At 70.3% G+C, this 19,196-nt stretch overlaps 2 protein-coding genes across 3 annotated transcripts; both read left to right on the top strand.

Annotated features, from left to right (window-relative positions):
- The first annotated feature begins 1,094 nt into the window (after positions 1-1,094).
- On the top strand, positions 1,095-10,587 carry LOC141976589 (protein kinase C and casein kinase substrate in neurons protein 3-like). Of its 2 annotated transcripts, none has more exons than XM_074937632.1 (10): positions 1,095-1,110; positions 2,956-3,023; positions 3,303-3,459; positions 5,240-5,475; positions 6,633-6,788; positions 7,607-7,782; positions 8,261-8,381; positions 9,203-9,303; positions 9,590-9,684; positions 10,361-10,587. In XM_074937632.1, the coding sequence occupies exons 2-10, from the start codon at positions 2,964-2,966 to the stop codon at positions 10,471-10,473; spliced, it is 1,215 nt and encodes a 404-aa protein (XP_074793733.1). In that variant the 5' UTR covers positions 1,095-1,110; positions 2,956-2,963; the 3' UTR covers positions 10,474-10,587. The 2 variants fall into 2 exon arrangements, with proteins under 2 accessions (XP_074793733.1, XP_074793732.1); XM_074937631.1 differs by lacking the exon at positions 1,095-1,110 and adding an exon at positions 2,589-2,648.
- A 1,510-nt stretch (positions 10,588-12,097) lies between these two features.
- Positions 12,098-18,744, top strand: NAPSA (napsin A aspartic peptidase). The gene is made up of 10 exons (XM_074937439.1): positions 12,098-12,159; positions 13,090-13,234; positions 13,649-13,772; positions 14,690-14,808; positions 14,936-15,135; positions 15,760-15,879; positions 17,047-17,215; positions 17,512-17,610; positions 18,070-18,248; positions 18,702-18,744. The coding sequence occupies exons 1-10, from the start codon at positions 12,098-12,100 to the stop codon at positions 18,742-18,744; spliced, it is 1,260 nt and encodes a 419-aa protein (XP_074793540.1).
- The last annotated feature ends 452 nt before the right edge of the window (positions 18,745-19,196 follow it).

Raw genomic sequence — 19,196 nt, 5'->3', positions numbered from 1 at the left:
CCCCCAGGAACCCCCAGCACCGAGATACGAACCTGTCTCCCCCACTGTATCCCAGCCCCCAGGAACCTACAGAACTGAGACATGGACCCCCCCCCAGCTATATCCCAGACCCCAGGAACCCCCAGCCCTGAGGCCTGGCCCCAGTCCCCAGTGGTCCCTGTCCTTCAATTGCTACTAGCCCTGGAAACAAGACACCGGGCCCAGGAGCCAGAAATATTCCTGGCCCAGCCGGTCCTGGGCGGGGCTGGCCGCGGTGGCCGCGCTGGTTATTTTTACAGCTCTGCCTGGCACGGGGTGTCCCAGACCCACGTCTGCCCCTGGGGACGGCTGGCTCTGGGCCCCGAGCAGCCCCATGGCAGCAGGAAGGGGCGGGGGTGGGGGTGGGGGTGGCCATGCCTCCGTCCAAACTGCCTGGAAATAGCCCAGTGGAACAGCTGCCACAGCTGTCAGGCCCTGAACGGGCCTGGCACGCACCCCGCTCGGGGTGGGGCGGCCGGGGCATGTCGGGAGTGGTGACGTGTGTGAGAGAGCTTTGCAGCCCTGCGAGCTTCCCCGCAGCAGTGCCCCCAAGCCAGGGACCCTGGCGCTGTGAGCTTCCCCACAGCAGTGCCCTCAAACCAGGGACTCCCGGTGCTGCGAGCTTCCCCCCAGCAGTGCCCCCAAACTGGGGTCCCCAATGCTGCCAGCTTCCTCCCAGCAGTGCCCCCAAGCCAGGGATGCCGGTGCTGTGAGCTTCCCCACATGGTGTCCCCGGTGCTGCCAGCTTCCCCACAGCAGCGCCCCCAGCACTGCAAGCTCCCCCACAGCAGTGCCCCCAAGCCGGGGACCCTGGCACTGTGAGCTTCCCCACAGCAGTGCCCCCAGCCAGGGACCCCAGTGCTGCAAACTTTCTCATGGCAGTGCCTCCAGTCGGGGACCCCAGCGCTGCGAGCTTCCCCATAGCAGTGTCCGGCCAGGCCCTTTGAGCTGTGCGGGGAGCTGAAGGGGTTAACAGCTCATGTGTGTCGAGAGCCCCCAGCCCCCTCCCCCTGAATTCTGACATTCCCTGCCCAGGAATCCTGGAGCCGCCCGCCCCTGCAGAGAGGGAGAGACACCCAGAGAGGGGAAGGGGTGAGTGTAAAGGAGGGTAACTGGGCTGGGACCCCCCCACCAGGACTGCCCCCCCCACCGCCTATGTTGCCAGTTGATGTGTCCCAGCTGGGGAGGAGTGGGGTGTGGGGGAGGACAGGAGGGATTACGGAGCACTGGGGGGCTGGGAGGAGGGGGTTGGGGGGGTAGGAATCGGAGGGGGCTCAGAGGACGAGGTGGGGGGGTCAGGGCTGGGAGAAAGGGAGAATTGGGGCACAGGGAGTGGGGAGATGGGAATTGGGGGTGGGCAGAGGGGGGCTGGGGACAGGGCTGGGGGGCAGGGGGGGCTCTTTGGTTGGGAGACAGGTCTGCACAGCTGCTGGGAGAGATTAAGGGTTTCCATGGGATGGGCGGGGGGAGACAGAGAAGAGAGGTCGGGGGGCGCCAGAGTCGGGAGGGAGCAGGCAGGATAAGGGGAGAAACTCACTCATGGCCTTTCCCCCATGTTGCTCCCCCCATCAGGGGCACTGGCAGGTCCTGGCCCCCCCATTCTTCCCTTCGGCCGTTATTTTCCCTGCTTCCTGGCCAGTGCAAGTGGCTGGAAAATCCAGGCGCAGATGCCAGGAGCGGGGGAGGACGGGGTGGAGGGGGGGAGTGGAAGGAGGGGGGCAGGGCCAGAGGGGGGCTGAGGGGAAGGGGCAGGGCCAGGAAGCCTGTTCTCTGTCCCTACTCCCCCCCCACACACTTAATTTTTTTCCAGTTTCTCACCCCGAGTCAACCCTGGTCCCGGCCGGGGGAGATGGGACCGGGAGGGGGGACACACTCCGGGGGTGGGGGAGAGGGAAGAGCAGGGGGCACATCCCTGGAGGTCCAGAGCAGAGGCCCACGGGGAAGGGGCAGCGTTTCCAGGTGGGGAGCCAGCCCCAGCTGCATGGTGCCCCAGGGTCCAGGTCTTATGGGGCGGCCGAGACACCTGCCCAGCTGGGGAGCAGCTCCCGTGGGGAGCCAGCAGCCCCCCCAAAAAAGGGCAAGGCCTGTCCCACTAAGGCGGGGGCTTGGGTCCCCGCATCCGGGCCTGGCTGCCATGGAGGGAGACGCCACGGCGACCCCTCGCCATGCCAGCAAGGCCCTCGGCAACGTCATGGTAGCCCCGAGCGACACCACGGCGACCCCTCGCGATGCCAGCAAGGCCCTCGGCAATGCCACGGCGACCCCTAGCGACCTTGGTGCAGCCCTTGGCAATGCCACGGTAGCCCCTAGCAGCCCCATGGTGACCCCTAGCGAGGTGGGGGTGGCTCCGGGGAAGGCAGGCGATGGTGGAAGCAGGGTGCCCCTGACCCCAGTACCGGCACCGCCCTGACAGCCCCCCCGGTGACAGGCGGCGGGGGGGGATGGATGCAGGAACCAGCCCCGTCGGCCTCCTGGCTGGGGCTGGCCCGTGGCGCGGCTCCATCTTCCCTAACTGCTAACACATGTCGTTCCCCGCGCCGCCCGCCTCCACATCAGCGCCCGACCCCCCCCCAGCCACCCCGTGCTGCAGCCGGGCTCTGTCGGGCCCCGGGCAGCGCCAGCCCCAGAAGGTACCGGCCGAGGGGGCCGGAGGGGGGCGCGTGGGCCTGGAGCGTGGCCAGGGGTTCCCTGTGCAGCTGGGGGTTTCCCGTGGGGCTGTGGCGGGGCCGTGGGGCCCCGGCACACTGACCGGGCAGGTTTGGCCGTGGGGAGAGAAGGCCATGGAGGGGGGAGCTTGAGGAGGGGACTCTAGTCTTACTGTGGGGGTGCAAGTAAGAGAGGGGTCAGCCTCCGGGGGCCGGTCCCCCTGGAGGGCTGGAGGAGAGGCCATCCGGGCAGGCCTCACCACCCCCCACCCCCATTTTGGCCCCCCCCCAGGTTGGACCATGTCGGAGATCTACAGCGAGGTGGCCGGGGACGAGCCCCCCAGCGACAGCTTCTGGATGGTGAGCGGCCGGGGGGAGGGGGAGCGGCTGAGGGGGCCACGGGAGGGGCAGTGGAGGGGGGCTCGGTCCCTGCAGTGGAGTTCTGGGTGGGGCTGGCTCTGGGGCTGAGGGGTGGCTCGGCTGTTGGGGAGGAGATGGGGGGTACACATAGGGGACTCCCCCATCTCCTTCCCCCAGCTTCTTCCCCAAACACCCCCCCCAGGGCGACATGGGAGTGGGGGGTGAAATGGAGCAGGGCTCCATCTGGGTCTGACCCCCCCACACGTCTGCCCCCCCCAGCCGAACCGGTACCAGCGCACGGTGCGGCGGCTGGAGGAGGGGTCCCAGGTCTGCGACCAGCTGGTCGGCTGCTTCCGGGACCGGGCGCGGATCGAAGGCAGCTACGCCCGGCACATGGGGGCCTGGGTGCAGAAGTGGCGCCCCCTGGTGGATGCGAGTGAGTCCCCACCCCCTGCCCCCTGCAGCACGGTGCCCCCTACCGAGCACCCCACCCGACCCCCCTGCAGCCCAGCGCCCCCTGCTGAGCCCCCCTGCAGCACAGTGCCTGGCCCACCGCCCCACAGCACAGCGCCCCCTCCTGAGCCCCCCACCCCACGACCCCGCAGCCCAGAGCCCCCTACCGAGCCTCCTGCCCCACCGCCCCGCAGCCCAGCGCCCGCTGCTGAGCCCCCCTGCAGCACAGCGCCCCCTACTGAGCCTCCTGCCCCAGCGCCCCGCAGCCCAGCGCCCCCTGCCGAGCCCCCCACCCCACGACTTTGCAGCCCTGCTGAGCCCCCCTGCAGCTCAGCGCCCTCTACCGAGCCCCCCATCCCACGACCCCGCAGCCCAGCACCCCCTACCGACCCCGCAGCCCAGCGCCCCCTGCCGAGCCCCCCATCCCACGACCCCGCAGCCCAGCACCCCCTACCGACCCCGCAGCCCAGCGCCCCCTGCCGAGCCCCCCACCCCACGACTTTGCAGCCCTGCTGAGCCCCCCTGCAGCCCAGCGCCCCCTACCGAGCCCCCCATCCCACGACCCCGCAGCCCAGCGCCCCCTACCGAGCCCCGCATCCCAGCGCCCCCTGCCGAGCCCCCCATCCCACGACCCCACAGCCCAGCACCCCCTGCCGACCCCGCAGCCCAGCGCCCCCTGCCGAGCCCCCCACCCCACGACCCCGCAGCCCAGTGCCCCCTACCGAGCCTCCTGCCCCACCGCCCCCTGCTGAGCCCCCCATCCCACGACCCCACAGCCCAGCACCCCCTACCGACCCCGCAGCCCAGCGCCCCCTGCCGAGCCCCCCATCCCACGACCCCACAGCCCAGCACCCCCTGCCGACCCCGCAGCCCAGCGCCCCCTGCCGAGCCCCGGAGCACGGCGCCCCCTGCCGAGCCCCCCACCCCACGACCCTGCAGCCCAGCGCCCCCTGCCGAGCCCCCCACCCCACGACCCCGCAGCCCAGCACCCCCTGCCGACCCCGCAGCCCAGCGCCCCCTGCCGAGCCCCCCACCCCACGACCCCGCAGCCCAGCACCCCCTGCCGAGCCTCCTGCCCCACCGCCCCCTGCTGAGCCCCCCATCCCACGACCCCACAGCCCAGCACCCCCTACCGACCCCGCAGCCCAGCGCCCCCTGCCGAGCCCCCCACCCCACGACCCCGCAGCCCAGCACCCCCTGCCGATCCCGCAGCCCAGCGCCCCCTGCCGAGCCCCCCACCCCACGACCCCGCAGCCCAGTGCCCCCTACCGAGCCTCCTGCCCCACCGCCCCCTGCTGAGCCCCCCATCCCACGACCCCACAGCCCAGCACCCCCTACCGACCCCGCAGCCCAGCGCCCCCTGCCGAGCCCCCCATCCCACGACCCCACAGCCCAGCACCCCCTGCCGACCCCGCAGCCCAGCGCCCCCTGCCGAGCCCCCCACCCCACGACCCCGCAGCCCAGCACCCCCTGCCGACCCCGCAGCCCAGCGCCCCCTGCCGAGCCCCCCACCCCACGACCCCGCAGCCCAGCACCCCCTGCCGACCCCGCAGCCCAGCGCCCCCTGCCGAGCCCCCCATCCCACGACCCCACAGCCCAGCACCCCCTGCCGAGCCCCGGAGCACGGCGCCCCCTGCCGAGCCCCCCACCCCACGACCCTGCAGCCCAGCGCCCCCTGCCGAGCCCCCCACCCCACGACCCCGCAGCCCAGCGCCCCCTGCCGAGCCCCGGAGCACGGCGCCCCCATCTCCGCTCTCCCGCAGGCCCCCTGTACGGCTCGGTGCGCCGGGCCTGGCAGGCCTTCCTGGACTCCACGGAGCGGCTGAGCCGGCTGCACCGGGAGACGCAGCGGGCGCTGGTGGCGGAGGAGCTGGCCCGCGTGCGGGGCTGGCAGCGGGACAGCTACCACCGCAAGCTGCTGGGCAGGTTCCGCGAGGCCCGCGAGCTGGAGAGCGGCTTCCGGCGCGCCCAGAAACCCTGGGCCCGCCGCCTGCACAAGGTGGGTGCTGCGGGGGGCGGGGCGGGGCGGGGGCGCGGGGGGGGCAGGCTGGGGGGCACGGAGCAGGGGGTGGGGTGCTGCGGGGGGGCTGTGCATGGGGGGCACTGCATGGAGGGCAGGGGATGGGGCAGGCTGGTGGGCACGGAGCAGGGAGTGGGGTGCTGCGGGGGGGCTGTGCATGGGGGGCACTGCATGGAGGGCAGGGGATGGGGCAGGCTGGTGGGCACGGAGCAGGGAGTGGGGTGCTGCGGGGGGGCTGTGCATGGGGGGCACTGCATGGAGGGCAGGGGATGGGGCAGGCTGGTGGGCACGGAGCAGGGAGTGGGGTGCTGCGGGGGGGCTGTGCATGGGGGGCACTGCATGGAGGGCAGGGGATGGGGCAGGCTGGTGGGCACGGAGCAGGGAGTGGGGTGCTGCGGGGGGGCTGTGCATGGGGGGCACTGCATGGAGGGCAGGGGATGGGGCAGGCTGGTGGGCACGGAGCAGGGAGTGGGGTGCTGCGGGGGGGCTGTGCATGGGGGGCACTGCATGGAGGGCAGGGGATGGGGCAGGCTGGAGGCACGGAGCAGGGAGTGGGGTGCTGCGGGGGGCGCTGTGCATGGGGGGCACTGCATGGAGGGCAGGGGATGGGGCAGGCTGGTGGGCACGGAGCAGGGAGTGGGGTGCTGCGGGGGGGCTGTGCATGGGGGGCACTGCATGGAGGGCAGGGGATGGGGCAGGCTGGTGGGCACGGAGCAGGGAGTGGGGTGCTGCGGGGGGGCTGTGCATGGGGGGCACTGCATGGAGGGCAGGGGATGGGGCAGGCTGGAGGCACGGAGCAGGGAGTGGGGTGCTGCGGGGGGCGCTGTGCATGGGGGGCACTGCATGGAGGGCAGGGGATGGGGCACCGCGCTGGGGGGCACTGCCCGGGTAACACGGAGCAGGGGGTGGGGTGCTGCGTGGGGGCACATTGGGGGCGCTGCATGGGGCCCAGTGTATGGGGGGTGCATTCTGAGTGGGGGGTGCTGCACTGGGTGGAGGTTGTGGGGAGGTTACGGGAATATGGGAGGGTCAGGGGGGCCACGGGGTGGGAGTCAGTGGGGCTGCGGGGGGGGCGGGGGTCAGGGGCCCTGGGGTCCCAGCCCCAGTTGCAGCCCCTTGTTTCGCCCCTCCCCCAGGTGGAGAAGGCCAAAGCCTCGTACCACCGGGCCTGCCGCAAGGAGCACGTGGCCGCGGGGCGGGAGCAGCTGGCCCCGGGGGGCCCCCCGCTGGCCCCCGACCGCCAGCGGGCCCTGCGGGAGGAGCGCCAGCGCCACTCCCTGGAGACGCACAAGGTGGGCGCGCCCGGCCGCGGACCCCTCTCCCCGGGCCACGGGCCTGGCACTGGGTCCAGCTTCGGGACAGCCTCAGGGAGGCCCCCGTCCGTGAGCCGGACCCCCAGGGGTCCCGCTCTTCCACCAGGGTCAGCCCCACGGCTGCTCTGCCTCCTTGGAGCCTGCAGCCCCCCGGTTTATTCCCCCCCCCCCAGCAACAGACCCCCCAAGAGAGCCCCGTACCCCCTGGGGGGCAGCCCGCCACCAGCGGGACCCCACCACACCCCTCCTGTGCCACCTAGCCGGTGGGACGGGACGCTCCTTGGGTAGCACGGCGAGGAGTTGCCCCCTGGACCGCTCTGGTGCCCCGGAGCCTGGCCCAGCAACGACCCTCCCAGCTCCCACTTGGTCCCGGTCCCAGGTTGGGGGCGCCAGCCCCCCCACCCCTCCGCCCTTTGCTCCCTGGCTGGTCAGATCCGGCTGGCCGGCCCGCCGCAGCCGTTAGTTGCCAGGTAGCCAATGTCCCAGTTTTTGTCTTCGTGGGCTCTCCCGGCGCCAGGCCCCAGCCCCAGACAGCCGGCGCGGGACACAGCTGCGATTCTGGGCCTCCGCAGGGAGTAACCAGCCCTGTGCCACCCGCAGGGCACAGTGTAGTTCATAGGGGAAACTGAGGCACACACCGTGTTCCTCCAACTGATTGCAGAAAATTCCCACGCCCTCCTCGTTGGTCCAGACTGCTGGACTCCCCCGCCCCGCGCCAGTCCATGGGAGGCCCTTTCTTCTCCTGGCCTTGGGGCTGCCCCTGCCCCCAGGGCCCCCCTGACGCCCCTGCCCCCCAGGAGCGGCAGCACTACGAGCAGGCGCTGGCGGAGCTGACCCGCGCCAGCCCGCGCTACGTGGAGGAGATGGAGTCGGTCTTCGAGAAGGGCCAGGAGTTCGAGCAGAGACGCATCGAGTTCCTCAAGGAGGCCTTGGCGGCTCTGCAGCGCCGGCTGGACCCCACCGCCCACCCCGGGTAAGAGAGACCCCCCTCCTCCCGCCGGCTGGACCCCACCGCCCGCCCCGGGTAAGAGAGACCCCCCTCCCCCGCCGGCTGGACCCCACCGCCCGCCCCGGGTAAGAGAGACCCCCCTCCCCCCGCCGGCTGGACCCCACCGCCCGCCCCGGGTAAGAGAGACCCCCCTCCCCCCGCCGGCTGGACCCCACCGCCCGCCCCGGGTAAGAGAGAACGCCCTCCCCCCGCCGGCTGGACCCCACCGCCCGCCCCGGGTAAGAGAGACCCCCCTCCCCCACCGGCTGGACCCCACTGCCCGCCCCAGGTGGGATCAATGGTGGGCGAGCACTTTGGGTCTGCAGGCAGGAGGCTGCTGGGGAAGACGGGCTGGGCCAGTCGTGGGGGTGCAGGGGAGGAGTTGTGGGGGTGCAGGGGAGGGAGGAGGCCGGGTCGGGGGGGTTGGACAGAGACAAATCCCTCCCCCCCGCCCCCCCCGCAGGGTGCAGGCTGCACAGACCCAGCTCCGCCAGGTCATCGGCGACATCAGCGCCCGCCAGGACCTGGACTGGTGGCGCCGCCAGCGCGGGCCCGGCATGGCCATGGCATGGCCCGAGTTCGAGGTGAGACCCCCCCCCCCCCGTCACGAAGCCAGGCAGGACCTTGGGGGACCCTCCTCTCTCGGAGCTACTGTCCCCAGGGCAAGACGCTGCCCCGGCTTCCACCTTCCTGGGGCTGACCCCGGAGCCTCCAGCCTCCCCTGCCCCACCCCACGCTTCCCACAGCGAGTCTGCCTGGGGCGGGGGTCCTGGGGGAGCCAGGGGGCCCTGCCCCCCAGCTCTGCAGCCAGCCGTGACCGTCAGCCAGCCGGGGACACAGAAGGTTTAATAGCCGACGGGAGCACGGTCTAAACCAGAGCTTGTTAGCACAGAAGTCAGGGACTTTCAGCCAAGTCCAGCTTGGGGGTCGGGGAGCCCAGAGCCAGGGCTCTGGTCCTCCCCCTGGCGCCCCAAGACTCACTCGCTTCCAGCCGCCCAGCCCCTGCCCTGCCCGTTGCTCCTCCTCTGGCCTTTGTCTCACTTCCCGGGCCAAGAGTCCCCCCGGTCGCATCCCCCTGCTGGGTCTCAGGTTTTCAAAGGGGGCGGCCAGAGCATCCCTGCAGGCAGCTGGAGCAGCCCCCCCATTCCCACCACCGAGACACTGGTGCAGCACACAGGGAAACTGAGGCACACACGGCATCCATGGAAAACAGCGGGAAACACGCACAACGCAACAAGGGAAAATCCCCACTTCATCACACACACACACACACCGCAGCCCGCGGGTCCAGCTCTGGGCCCATCTGCATGGGAAACCCCAGAGCTCCCCCCACCCCCCAAGCAAGTAGGGGTCTGGCTGGGAGCCCCCCAGGGCTGAGCCCCCATTTCCTCCCCCCCACCCCCAGGCGTGGAGCCCGGAGTGGGAGCAACCGAGCCCCAAGGCGCCGCCCCCGGCGAAGGAGGAGGAGAAGGTGACGCTGCAGAGCATCCGCCCGGCCCTGGGCAGGTGAGTGGGGGGGCCGGCCAGGGGCAGGCGAGCAGGGTGGACAACCCAATAATGCCCCAGCCCCCCAGGACACCTACGCTGACCCACCAGCCCCCCCCTCCCCTCCCGGAAACCCTATAACAACACACCAGCCTCTCGGAAAACCCTGCCCCACCCCCAGCCCGCATGGGGCAGCCCCGCGTTTGGGAGGGAGTGGGGGGGGGCCCTTGGGGCGATGCGGGGGGCTCAGGTGTGGGCGTGTCCCCCAGGAGCTCCGCCCCCCTCATTGTCTCCCCTGCCCCCGCAGCGCGGCCGAGGTGCCGGCGCCGGTTCTGGGCCAGCGGGTTCGGGCCATTTACGACTACGCCGGGCAGGAGCCGGACGAGCTGAGCTTCACTGCGGGTGAGTGACCACCGGGGGGACCCTGCCCCCCCGAGCCCCCCCCAGCTCTCCCCCCCCGCCGCTGGGCCTCCCCAGCCCATCCCCCGGCTGGGCCCTGACCCCTCTGGACCCCCCCAGCCCATCCCCTGGCTGGGCCATGACCCCCCTACCCCCACGGGACCCCCCCAGGTCCTCCCCCGGCTGGGCCCTGACCCCTCTGGACCCCCCCAGCCCATCCCCCGGCTGGGCCCTGACCCCTCTGGACCCCCCAGCCCATCCCCCCCCCGACTCCCTCACCGAGCTCTTCCCCCAACACAGCCCACCCCCATCCCACATACCCCCTTCCCCCAACAAACCCCCCCATGGACCTCATCCCCCACCCCTCCTGAGTGGACCCCCATCCATGCTCCACTGAGCCCATCTGCTGACAGCAGCCCCCACTCCACTGGACCCCCCAAAACACCCCACTGAGCCCATTCCCTGACAGACCCCACCCCACACAGCCCCTGATGGATCCCCCTACCCTCCCCATGGACCCCATCCCCCTTAACAGACCCACACGTCACTGAGCCCATCCCCCAACTGACCCCTCCCCTTATGGACCCAAACCCCACTGACTCCCCCCCACCTCCCCCCCCAACCGGCCTACAGACCCAGTGACCCCCCCCACCCCCTAACGCGCTGCCTGTCCTTGCAGGGGAGGAGCTGACGAAGCTGGAGGAGCAGGACCCCCAGGGCTGGTGCAAGGGGGTGACGGACAGGGGGTGCGTGGGGCTGTACCCTGCCAACTACGTCCAGCCGGTGCCCTGACCTCAGCGCCCCTCTCCGTGGAGGGCTGCGCCCCGCCACCCACCGTCAGCTGCGGCAGGGATGGGAAGGGGGGACCCTGCCCCGACGCCCCCAAACCGTGCCCTGCTGACCCCTGCAACAGCCAGCCCCCGCTTTCCCCAAGTGGCCCCAATCCACATGCCCACCTGCCTGGGGGGTGGGGGCTGTTGGGGGAGAGATCTCAGGGGAGCCCTGATCCCACCCACCCCCCAGGCCCACTTCAGCCCCCGATGTCTGCCACCCCCATGACCCCATCTACGATCCCCCCACAGGTCCCCCGTGTCTGGGACACCCCCGGCTCTTACAGAAACAACAATAAAATCTTGAAACTCCCCCGCCGCAGAGTCTGAGTCCATCCCTGACATGCAACAGCCCCCCCCCGCCCCCCACTCCCCAACTGTGCCTCACTGCAGGGGCACCGGCAGAGCTGGGGGGAGTCCAGGGCCGGGCTAGCAGGGGGCTGTGGGTCAGGAGTGAGGGGCACCGGCAGGGCTGGGGGACAGTAGATGGGGCAGGGTAGATGGGCCAAGGGGGGCTATAGGGAAGGTTATAGTACAGGGAGGGGGCTGTGGGGAGGGTTACGGGGCTGTGGGGAGAGGGGGTGGGGAGGTCTATGGGGCTGTGGGGGAGTGGGTGGGGGGAGGGTTATGGTGCAGGGTGGGGGCTGTGGGGAGGGTTATGGGGCTCTGGGGAAGCGGTGTGGGGGGGAGGGTTACGGTACAAGTTGGGGGGCTGTGGGGAGGGCTATGGGGCTGTGGGGGTGGGGGAGGGTTATGGGGCTGTGCGGAAGGGGATGGGAGGGGGTTGTGGGAAGATCTATGGGGCTGTGGGGGGAGGGTTATGGTGCAGGTTGGGGGGCTGTGGGGAGGGCTATGGGGCTGTGGGGGAAGGGTTATGGTGCAGGTTGGGGGGCTGTGGGGATGGCTATGGGGCTGTAGGGGAGCAAGTGGGGGGAGGGTTATGGTGCAGGGAAGGGACTGTGGGGAGGGTTATGGGGCTGTGGGGGGTGGGGGAGGGTTACGGTGTAGGTTGGGGGGGCTGTGGGGCGGGCTGTGGGGGTGGGGAGGGTTAGGTGCAGGTTGGGGGCTGTGGGGAGGTCTATGGGGCTGTGGGGAAGGGGAGGGTTGGGGGCAGGTTGGGGGGCTGTGGGGAGGTCTAGGGGGCTGTGAGGAAGGGGAGGGTTAGGGTTTAGGTTGGGGGGCTGTGGGGAGGGCTATGGATCTGTGAGGGTGGGGGAGGGTTAGGGTGCAAGTTGGGGGGCTGTGGGGAGGTCTATGGGGCTGTGGGAAGGTGGCAGGGGTTGAGGGGGGCCAAGGGGCAGGAGCCCCCCCCCGGCCCAGCTCCCAGCTCCCAGCTCCCACCCCCAGTCAGGGCGTGGGGCTCACCCGGGGCACCCCGCCCGCAGCCTGCCCTCGCCGGCCGAGCCGGGGCCAATGGGGCGCTGCACCCCGGCAGGCCGGGGCCAATCCGAGCCCGAGCCCCAGGGCTCCCAGCCAATCAGGCACTGCACCCCAGGTGACCCAGCCAATGGGAAGAGGCGGTTCCCGAGCTCCCTGCGGGGGCTGGGGACAGACGGGCCGAGAGCGGCTGCCGCACCGGAGCGAGGATGGGGGCCCCGGGCGCTGCCGCCCTCCTGCTGCTGGTGCTGGGCACCCAGGCGCTGATCCGGTGAGGGCCCCGGACGCCTGGGTCCTGTCGGGGGGAGTGGGGTCTAGTGGTTAGAGCGGGGGGGCGTTGGGAGCCAGGACTCCTGGGTTCTCTCCCCAGCTCTGGGAGGGGAGTGGGGTCTAGTGATTAGAGCAGGTGGGGTTGGGAGCCAGGACTCCTGGGTTCTCTCCCCAGCTCTGGGAGAGGAGTGGGGTCTAGTGGTTAGAGCGGGGGGGTTGGGAGTCGGGACTCCTGGGTTCTCTCCCCAGCTCTGGGAGGGGAGTGGGGTCTAGTGGTTAGAGCAGGGGTGACTGGGAACTAGGACACCTGGGTTCTATCCCAGCTCGAAGAGAAGAGGGGAGGGGAGTCTAGTGGTTAGAACTGGGGGGGGGCGGGGTTGGGAGCCAGGACACCTGGGTTCTCTCCCAGCTGAGGGAGGGAGGGAGGCGGCAAGTGGGGTCACGGCCGGCCGGGATGAGGCAGGTGCCACGTGGGCAGGGGCTGCCTGGCACGGCAGATCAAAGGATCCCGGTGCCCCACACACGCTGGCGGTTCCAGCTCCCGGCACACCCCCCGCCCCCCCCAGGGATTTCTGAGCTCGCCCCACCCAGCCAGTCCCCCGACCAGTCCGGCCAGTTCCAGGCCCCAGCGTGGGACTGGTACCTCTGCTGCTCTCACCCTCCCACAGGGCAGAGACTGGCTGACTCAGTGGGGCAGGGAATGGGGCACGGGGCCTGTCCGCTCTGCGGGGTGCCGGCTCCTATCTGCCCCAGGGCGGGGACTGGCTGGCTGGGGCGTGGGGAAGGGAGCACGGGGCCTCTCCCCTCTGGGGGGCGCCAGCTCCCACCCAGCCCCAGGGCAGGGACTGGCTGCCTGGGGGGGGGGGTTCGGGGAGGTCCTGGGGGGGGGTCCCCTGGTTTCCCTGCACTGACCCCACCCTCCCTCCGGCAGGATCCCCCTGCGGAAGTTCCCTTCGGTCCGGAGCCGCTTTGGTGGGACGAGGCTCCCCCTTGCCGACCTGGGGGCTGGCGGGGGGCCGGGCAGGGGTTCCCACAGGCGCTCAGCTGCCCCCCAGCGTCTGCACAGCTACATGGACGTGAGTCAGCCCCCAAACCCGGCCCTGGGGCAGCTCAGCCTGGGGGGACTGGGCTGGAAGGGAGGGGGGCTGTGCTGGGGGGCGGTTTGGGGGGCAGGGGCTCTGTGGGGCCGGGGCTGGCAGGCAGGGGATGGCACTGGGGGGTTGGGGGGCTGGGACAGGGCAGTGGCTCTGGGGGGCCGGGGCTGGGGGGCAGGGGACGGCACTGGGGGGTTGGGGGGCTGGGAGAGGGCAGCGGCTCTGGGGGGCTGGGGGGCAGGGGATGGTACTTAGGGGGGCTGAGAGACGGGGGTGGCTCTGTGGGAGCCAGGGCTGGGGGGCAGGGGACAGCACTGGGGGGTTGGGGGGCTGGGAGAGGGCGATGGCTCTGGGGGACCGGGCTGGGTGCTGACCCTCAGCGCTGACCCCCCCCAGGCCCAGTACTATGGGGAGATCGGGGTCGGGACGCCGCCCCAGCAGTTCAAAGTCGTCTTCGACACGGGCTCCTCCGACCTGTGGGTGCCTTCGGCCGGCTGCTGTCTCCTGCACCTGGCGTGCTGTGAGTGGGGGCCCGGGGGGTGCCGGCGGGCTGGGGGTGTCAGTCCATCCTGTGCCCCCTCTGCCCCCGGGGTGCTGGGGGGTGTGTCTGTCTCTCCTGACCCCCCAAGGGGTGCATAGGGGGGCTCTGTTGGGGGGGGACTGTGTCTGTCTCTCCTAACCCCCCCCAGAAGCGCACAGGGGGCCTGTGTCTGTCTCTCCTGACCCCCCCCCCATCATGGCGTCCCCGGGCAGTGCTCTGGAGCTGCCCCCTACGACCCAGCCAGGACTCGGGGGGACCCTCCTCTCTCGGAGCTGCTGTCCCCAGGGCAAGACGCTGCCCCGGCTTCCCTCTTCCTGGGGCTGACCCCGGAGCCTCCCGCCTCCCCTGCCCCACCCCGCGCTTCCCGCAGCGAGTCCGCACGGGGGGGTCCTGGGGGGGCCAGAGTGTCCTGCCCCCCACTCCGCAGCCAGACAGGACTTTCAGCCAGCCGGGGACACAGAAGGTTTATTAGCCAACAGGAGCATGGTCTAAACCAGAGCTGGTAGGTACAGAGACCAGGACCCCTCAGTCAGGTCCGTCTTGGGGGCAGGGAGCCCAGAGCCCCATCTGGGCCTCCCTCCATTTCCCCAGCCAGCCCCAAACTGAGACTCTCCCACCCTCCTCCGGCCTTTGTCTCTTTGCCGGAGGCCACCGGATCCCTTTGTTCTCCAGCCGCATCACACTGGCCCTCTAGGGCTCTGCAACAATCACCCCCCCATCCCCCCCCCAAGACTTAAGAACTGCCTGGGGGAAACTGAGGCACCCCCACCGTATTCAGAGAACATTAAGAACAGTCCCACTTCGGCACATCTCTTCCCGCAGGGATGAACAGGGAGGCTCCATCGGCGGGGGGGGCGGTCTGTGTCTGTCTCTCCTGACCCCCCCTCTCCCCGCAGGGGTGCACACTCACTACTACTCACTCTTCTCCTGCACCCACAAACGCAACCACACCAAGTTCTCCATCCACTACGGGAGTGGCAGCCTGAAGGGCTTCCTCAGCCAGGACAAGGTCAAGGTGAGTGGGGGCCAGGACGCCTGGGTTCTCCCCCCGGCTCTGGGAGGGGAGTGGGAGCCGGTGGTTGGAGCAGGTGGGAGGGGCTGGGAGCCAGGACGCCTGGGTTCCATCCCAGCTCTGCTCCCAGGTGTCCAACCTGACAGTGGAGAACCAGACGTTCGCTGAGGCCGTGGACCTGCCGGGGCTGGTGTTCGTGGCAACCAAGTTCGACGGGATCCTGGGGATGGGGTACCCCATCCTCTCAGTGGGTGGGGTCACCCCCGTCTTTGACAACATGATGGCGCAGGGGCTGCTGGACGAGAATGTCTTCTCCTTCCACCTCCGCAGGTCAGAGCCCCTGGTGCCCAGAGCCCCCGAGCACCCAGAGCCCCCGGTGCCCAGACCTCTGAGTCCCCCGGTGTCCTTCGACCCCAGAGCCCCCCAGACCCCTGAGCCCCGCAGTGTCCTCAGGCCCCCTGAGCCCCCCAGTGTCCTCAGATCCCCTGGACCACCAAACCCCCCCCGGTGTCCTTTGACTCCAGCACCCAGACCCCTGAGCCCCCCCAGTGTCCTTGGACCCCCAGCGCCCGGACCCCTGAGCCCCTCTGTGTCCTCAGATCCCTGGCACCTGGACTCCAAAGCCCCCGGGTGCCCGGACCCTGGAGTGCCTGGAGCTCCCTGGCATCCCTGAACTGCCAGTGCCCAGACCCCTGAGCCCCCTGGTGCCCAGACCCTGAAGCCCCTCCCCCCCCCGGTGTCCCCAGACCCCCGGTGCCCAACTAAGCACCCATCCCCCCACCCCCAAACCCTCATTCCTCCGCAGGAGCCCCGGCCCTGACCCCCTGCCACCCCACAGCCCCCATACCCTGGCCAACACCCCAGTCAGCCCCCCTGCCCCCTCCTGATCTCAGTGCCCACCTCCCCTGCCCCCCAGGCCAGCCGCCCAAGCTCTCTCTCACCCCTGGTTTGCAGGGGCTCGGCGGCAGGTGGGGGCGAGCTGCTACTGGGGGGCACGGATCCGCGGCTGTACGAGGGGGACCTGCATTATGTGCCCGTGTCCCGCAAGGCCTACTGGCAGATCAAGGTGGACAAGTGAGTACACCCCGGACCCCCCTAAAACCTCCAGAACCTCCCGGACCCCCCCAAAACCTTCAGATCCCCTGGAACCCCCTGGACTCCCCCTAGAGCCTCTGGAGCCACCCAGACCCCCCTAAAGCCTCCAGACCCCCCAGAACCCCCTGGCCCCCCTAAAGCCTCTGGAGCCCCCCGGACCTCACCAGCCCTCTGGACCCCCCTGGGACCACCACCCCCTGAGCCCTTGGACCCCCCTGAGCCTCTGGATCCCCCTGAACCCCTGGACCTCCATCTGACACCCAGACCCCCCCCCAGACCTCCCCAACCCCAGGGCCCCCCTGTCCTCCCTGGATCCCTACCCGACCCCAGGATCTCCCTCAACCCCCCAGATTCCCAGTACCCCCAAGCCTCTGGACCCTCCCTGACCCCCTGGACCCCCACCTGACTCCCAGATCCCCCACCCGGACCTCTGCAACCTTCTGGACCCCTCTGGGACTCCTTCTGGCCCCCAGACCCTCCCCCAAGCCCCTGGGCCCCCCATAGCCTCCAGACACACAACCCTGAACCCCCACCTGACCCCTTGTAGCCCCAGACCTCCCTGATCCTCTGGACCCCCTGGGACCCCTCCCGGCCCTCTGAACCACCACCCCCCCCAGAACCCTTGGACCCCCCCCCGAGTCTCTGGACTCTCCCCAACTCCCTGGACCCCCACCTGACTCCCAGAACCCCCCAGGGTCCCCCAATTCCTCTGGACCCCCACCCAACCCCCAGAACCCCTGGACACACCCCCACCCAGCCCTCAGTAAAACCCTGGATCCCCACCTGACCCACAGGCATCTTGACCCCCTGGACCCCCTCCCCCGACCTCCCCAGACCCCCACCCGACCTCCAGAACTACTCATGGGCCCCCACCCAACCCTCTGGACCCCTCTGGACCCTCACAGATGCCCACTTGACCCCCCTGGGTCCCTGATCCCCCCCCTGGCTCCACCAAACCACCCCTAGCCCCCTGCTCGGTCCCAAAAACCAGGCCTGGACCCCACAGTCAACCCCCACCCAAGCCCACCCTTGAACCTCCATCCAGTCCCCAAATCCCTCCCCACCCCCTATCCTCCCTCCACCCCCTGAACTCCGATTACTCCCCTTGACCCCCCTCCCCCCATTCCCCTGACCCCCTCTCTGCAGGATCCGGGTGAAGAAATCCCGGGGCGGGCACCGGTGCAAGGGGCCGGCTCTCTGCCGGGGGGGCTGCCAGGCCATTGTGGACACGGGCACCTCCCTCATCACGGGCCCCAGCAAGGAGATCAAGAAGCTGCACAAAGCCCTGGGACCCTTCTATGCCCTCAAGGGACAGGTAAGGGGGCCGGATGCCTGGGTTCTAGCCATGGGGCCTAGGGGTTAGAGCTGGGGAGGCCTGGGAGTCAGGACTCCGGGGTTCTCTCCTCAGTTCTGGGAGGGGAGCGGGGTCTAGTGGTTAGAGCAAGTGGGGCTGGGAGCCAGGACTCCTGGATTCTCTCCCCAGCTCTGGGAGGGGAGCGGGGTCTAGTGGTTAGAGCAGGGGGGCTGGGAGCCAGGACTCCTGGGTTCTCGTGCATGCTGCGCCCCCCTGGGACTATCTAAGACCCCTCCCACCCCTGCGCTCTCCCCCAGTACCTGCTGGATTGCGACCAGCTCTCAGCCCTGCCCGAGGTCTCCTTCGTGCTGCGGGGGAAGCCCTTCAACCTGACGGGGGAGCAGTACATACTGAAGGTGAGGGTCCCCCTCGGGGTTGGGGGGCGACGCTGGGACAGGCTGGGCCCATGGCGGGCTGGGGGCTGCTGCTGGGATTGTCTGGCCTGGGGGGCGCTGCGACTTGGGCAGGGGCAGGTGGGGACTGGCTGGGCTTGTGGGGGGGGAGGGGGGAGCTGTGCATATGGGGAGGCAAGAATGGGGGGGGTGCTGGGCCCACAGGGGCATGGAATGGGCCCATTAGGAGGAAAGGGGGGGCCAGAGGATGATGCTGGGCACACAGGGTGAGGGGGCATGGGCCCCTGGGGGGCATGCTGGGGGGTGCTGGGCCCAAGGGAGAGGGGGGCATGGGCCCATGGGTGGCAGGAGGGCAGTGCTGGGGGGCACTGGACCCAGGGTGGGAGGGGTGGCAGGTGGCTGGGCCCACATGGTCCATCCCAGGCCCAGCTTGACCCCCTCCCCCATCTCCCCCCCATCCAGGTGACGCAGATGGGCATCACCGTGTGTGTCAGCGGGTTCATGGCCCTGGATGTTCCCCCCCCCGCTGGCCCCCTCTGGATCTTGGGGGACGTCTTCCTGGGCCAGCACTACTCCGTGTTCGACCGGGAACGGGACCGTGTGGGGCTGGCACGGGCCAAGTCGCCCCCTCCCCCAGCACCGCAAGAGACACCCCCACCCAGCACCACGGGGAGCCCCAAAACCCACCCCCCAGCCCTGAGCACCCCCCAGCCCACGGCACACACTGAGGCCTCAGGACACCTGGGTTCCACCCACAGCTCTGGGAGGGGAGGGGGGGTCTAGTGATTAGAGCGGGGGGGTGGGGCTGGTGTCACAGAGTGGGGGGAGTCAGGGCCCTGCACCTCCGACTTCCTGCGACTCACGGAGACTCTCCGCCAGCCAGTAACACGGAAGGTTTATTAGACGACAGCAACAGAGCCCAAAACAGGACCCCTCAGTCAGGTCCATCTTGGGGGGTGGGGAGACCACACCCTGGTTCTGGGCCTCCCCCTGTGTCCCCAGCCAGCCCCTGTCATGCGGTCCCCCGGCTCCACCTTCCTGGGGCTGATCCCCGAGCCTCCAGCCTCCCCTGCCCCTCCGTGCGCTTCCCACAGCGAGTGCACCCAGGCGGGGTCCGTGGGGGCCAGAGGGCCCTGACCCCCGACTCCGCAGTCAGACGTGACTCAGCCAGCTGGTAACACAGAAGGTTTGTTAGATGACAGGAACATGGTCAAACACAGAGCTTGTAGGTGCAGAGAACAGGACCCCTCAGCTGGGTCCATTTTGGGGGGCAGTGAGCCAGACAACCACGTCTGCACTTCACTCCACGTCCCCAGCCAGCCCCAAACTCAAACTATCTCCAGCCCCCACCCCACGCCCGGGCTTTGTCCCTTTCCTACCAGATTCCTTTGTTTTCCAACCCATTAGCTCTCACCTTGCAGGGGGGAAGGGCCCAGGCCATCAGTGGCCAGGAAACAGGGTGTCGGCCATTCTCTGTGTCCAGACCCCTGTACACACCTGCCCTCTAGGGCTCTGCAACGATCATACACCCTTAACCCACTCCCTAGAGACTTAAGAACTGCCTAGGGGAAACTGAGGCACCCCCACAC

The sequence above is a fragment of the Natator depressus genome, chromosome 23 (assembly GCF_965152275.1).
Source record: "Natator depressus isolate rNatDep1 chromosome 23, rNatDep2.hap1, whole genome shotgun sequence".
Taxonomy (NCBI): domain Eukaryota; kingdom Metazoa; phylum Chordata; order Testudines; family Cheloniidae; genus Natator; species Natator depressus.
The sequence above is the reverse complement of the archived record's forward strand: the minus strand, read 5'-3'. Positions and strand labels throughout refer to the sequence as shown.

Excerpts from the sequence above, each read along its gene's own strand:
- NAPSA (XM_074937439.1), top strand. The coding sequence starts at position 12,098 with ATGGGGGCCCCGGGCGCTGCCGCCCTCCTGCTGCTGGTGCTGGGCACC. Across the intron at positions 15,880-17,046 it reads TGGCAGATCAAGGTGGACAA|GATCCGGGTGAAGAAATCCC; the intron begins GTGAGTACACCC and ends CCCTCTCTGCAG. Across the intron at positions 17,216-17,511 it reads TCTATGCCCTCAAGGGACAG|TACCTGCTGGATTGCGACCA; the intron begins GTAAGGGGGCCG and ends GCTCTCCCCCAG.
- LOC141976589 (XM_074937632.1), top strand. The coding sequence starts at position 2,964 with ATGTCGGAGATCTACAGCGAGGTGGCCGGGGACGAGCCCCCCAGCGAC. Across the intron at positions 7,783-8,260 it reads GACCCCACCGCCCACCCCGG|GGTGCAGGCTGCACAGACCC; the intron begins GTAAGAGAGACC and ends CCCCCCCCGCAG. Across the intron at positions 8,382-9,202 it reads TGGCATGGCCCGAGTTCGAG|GCGTGGAGCCCGGAGTGGGA; the intron begins GTGAGACCCCCC and ends CCCCACCCCCAG.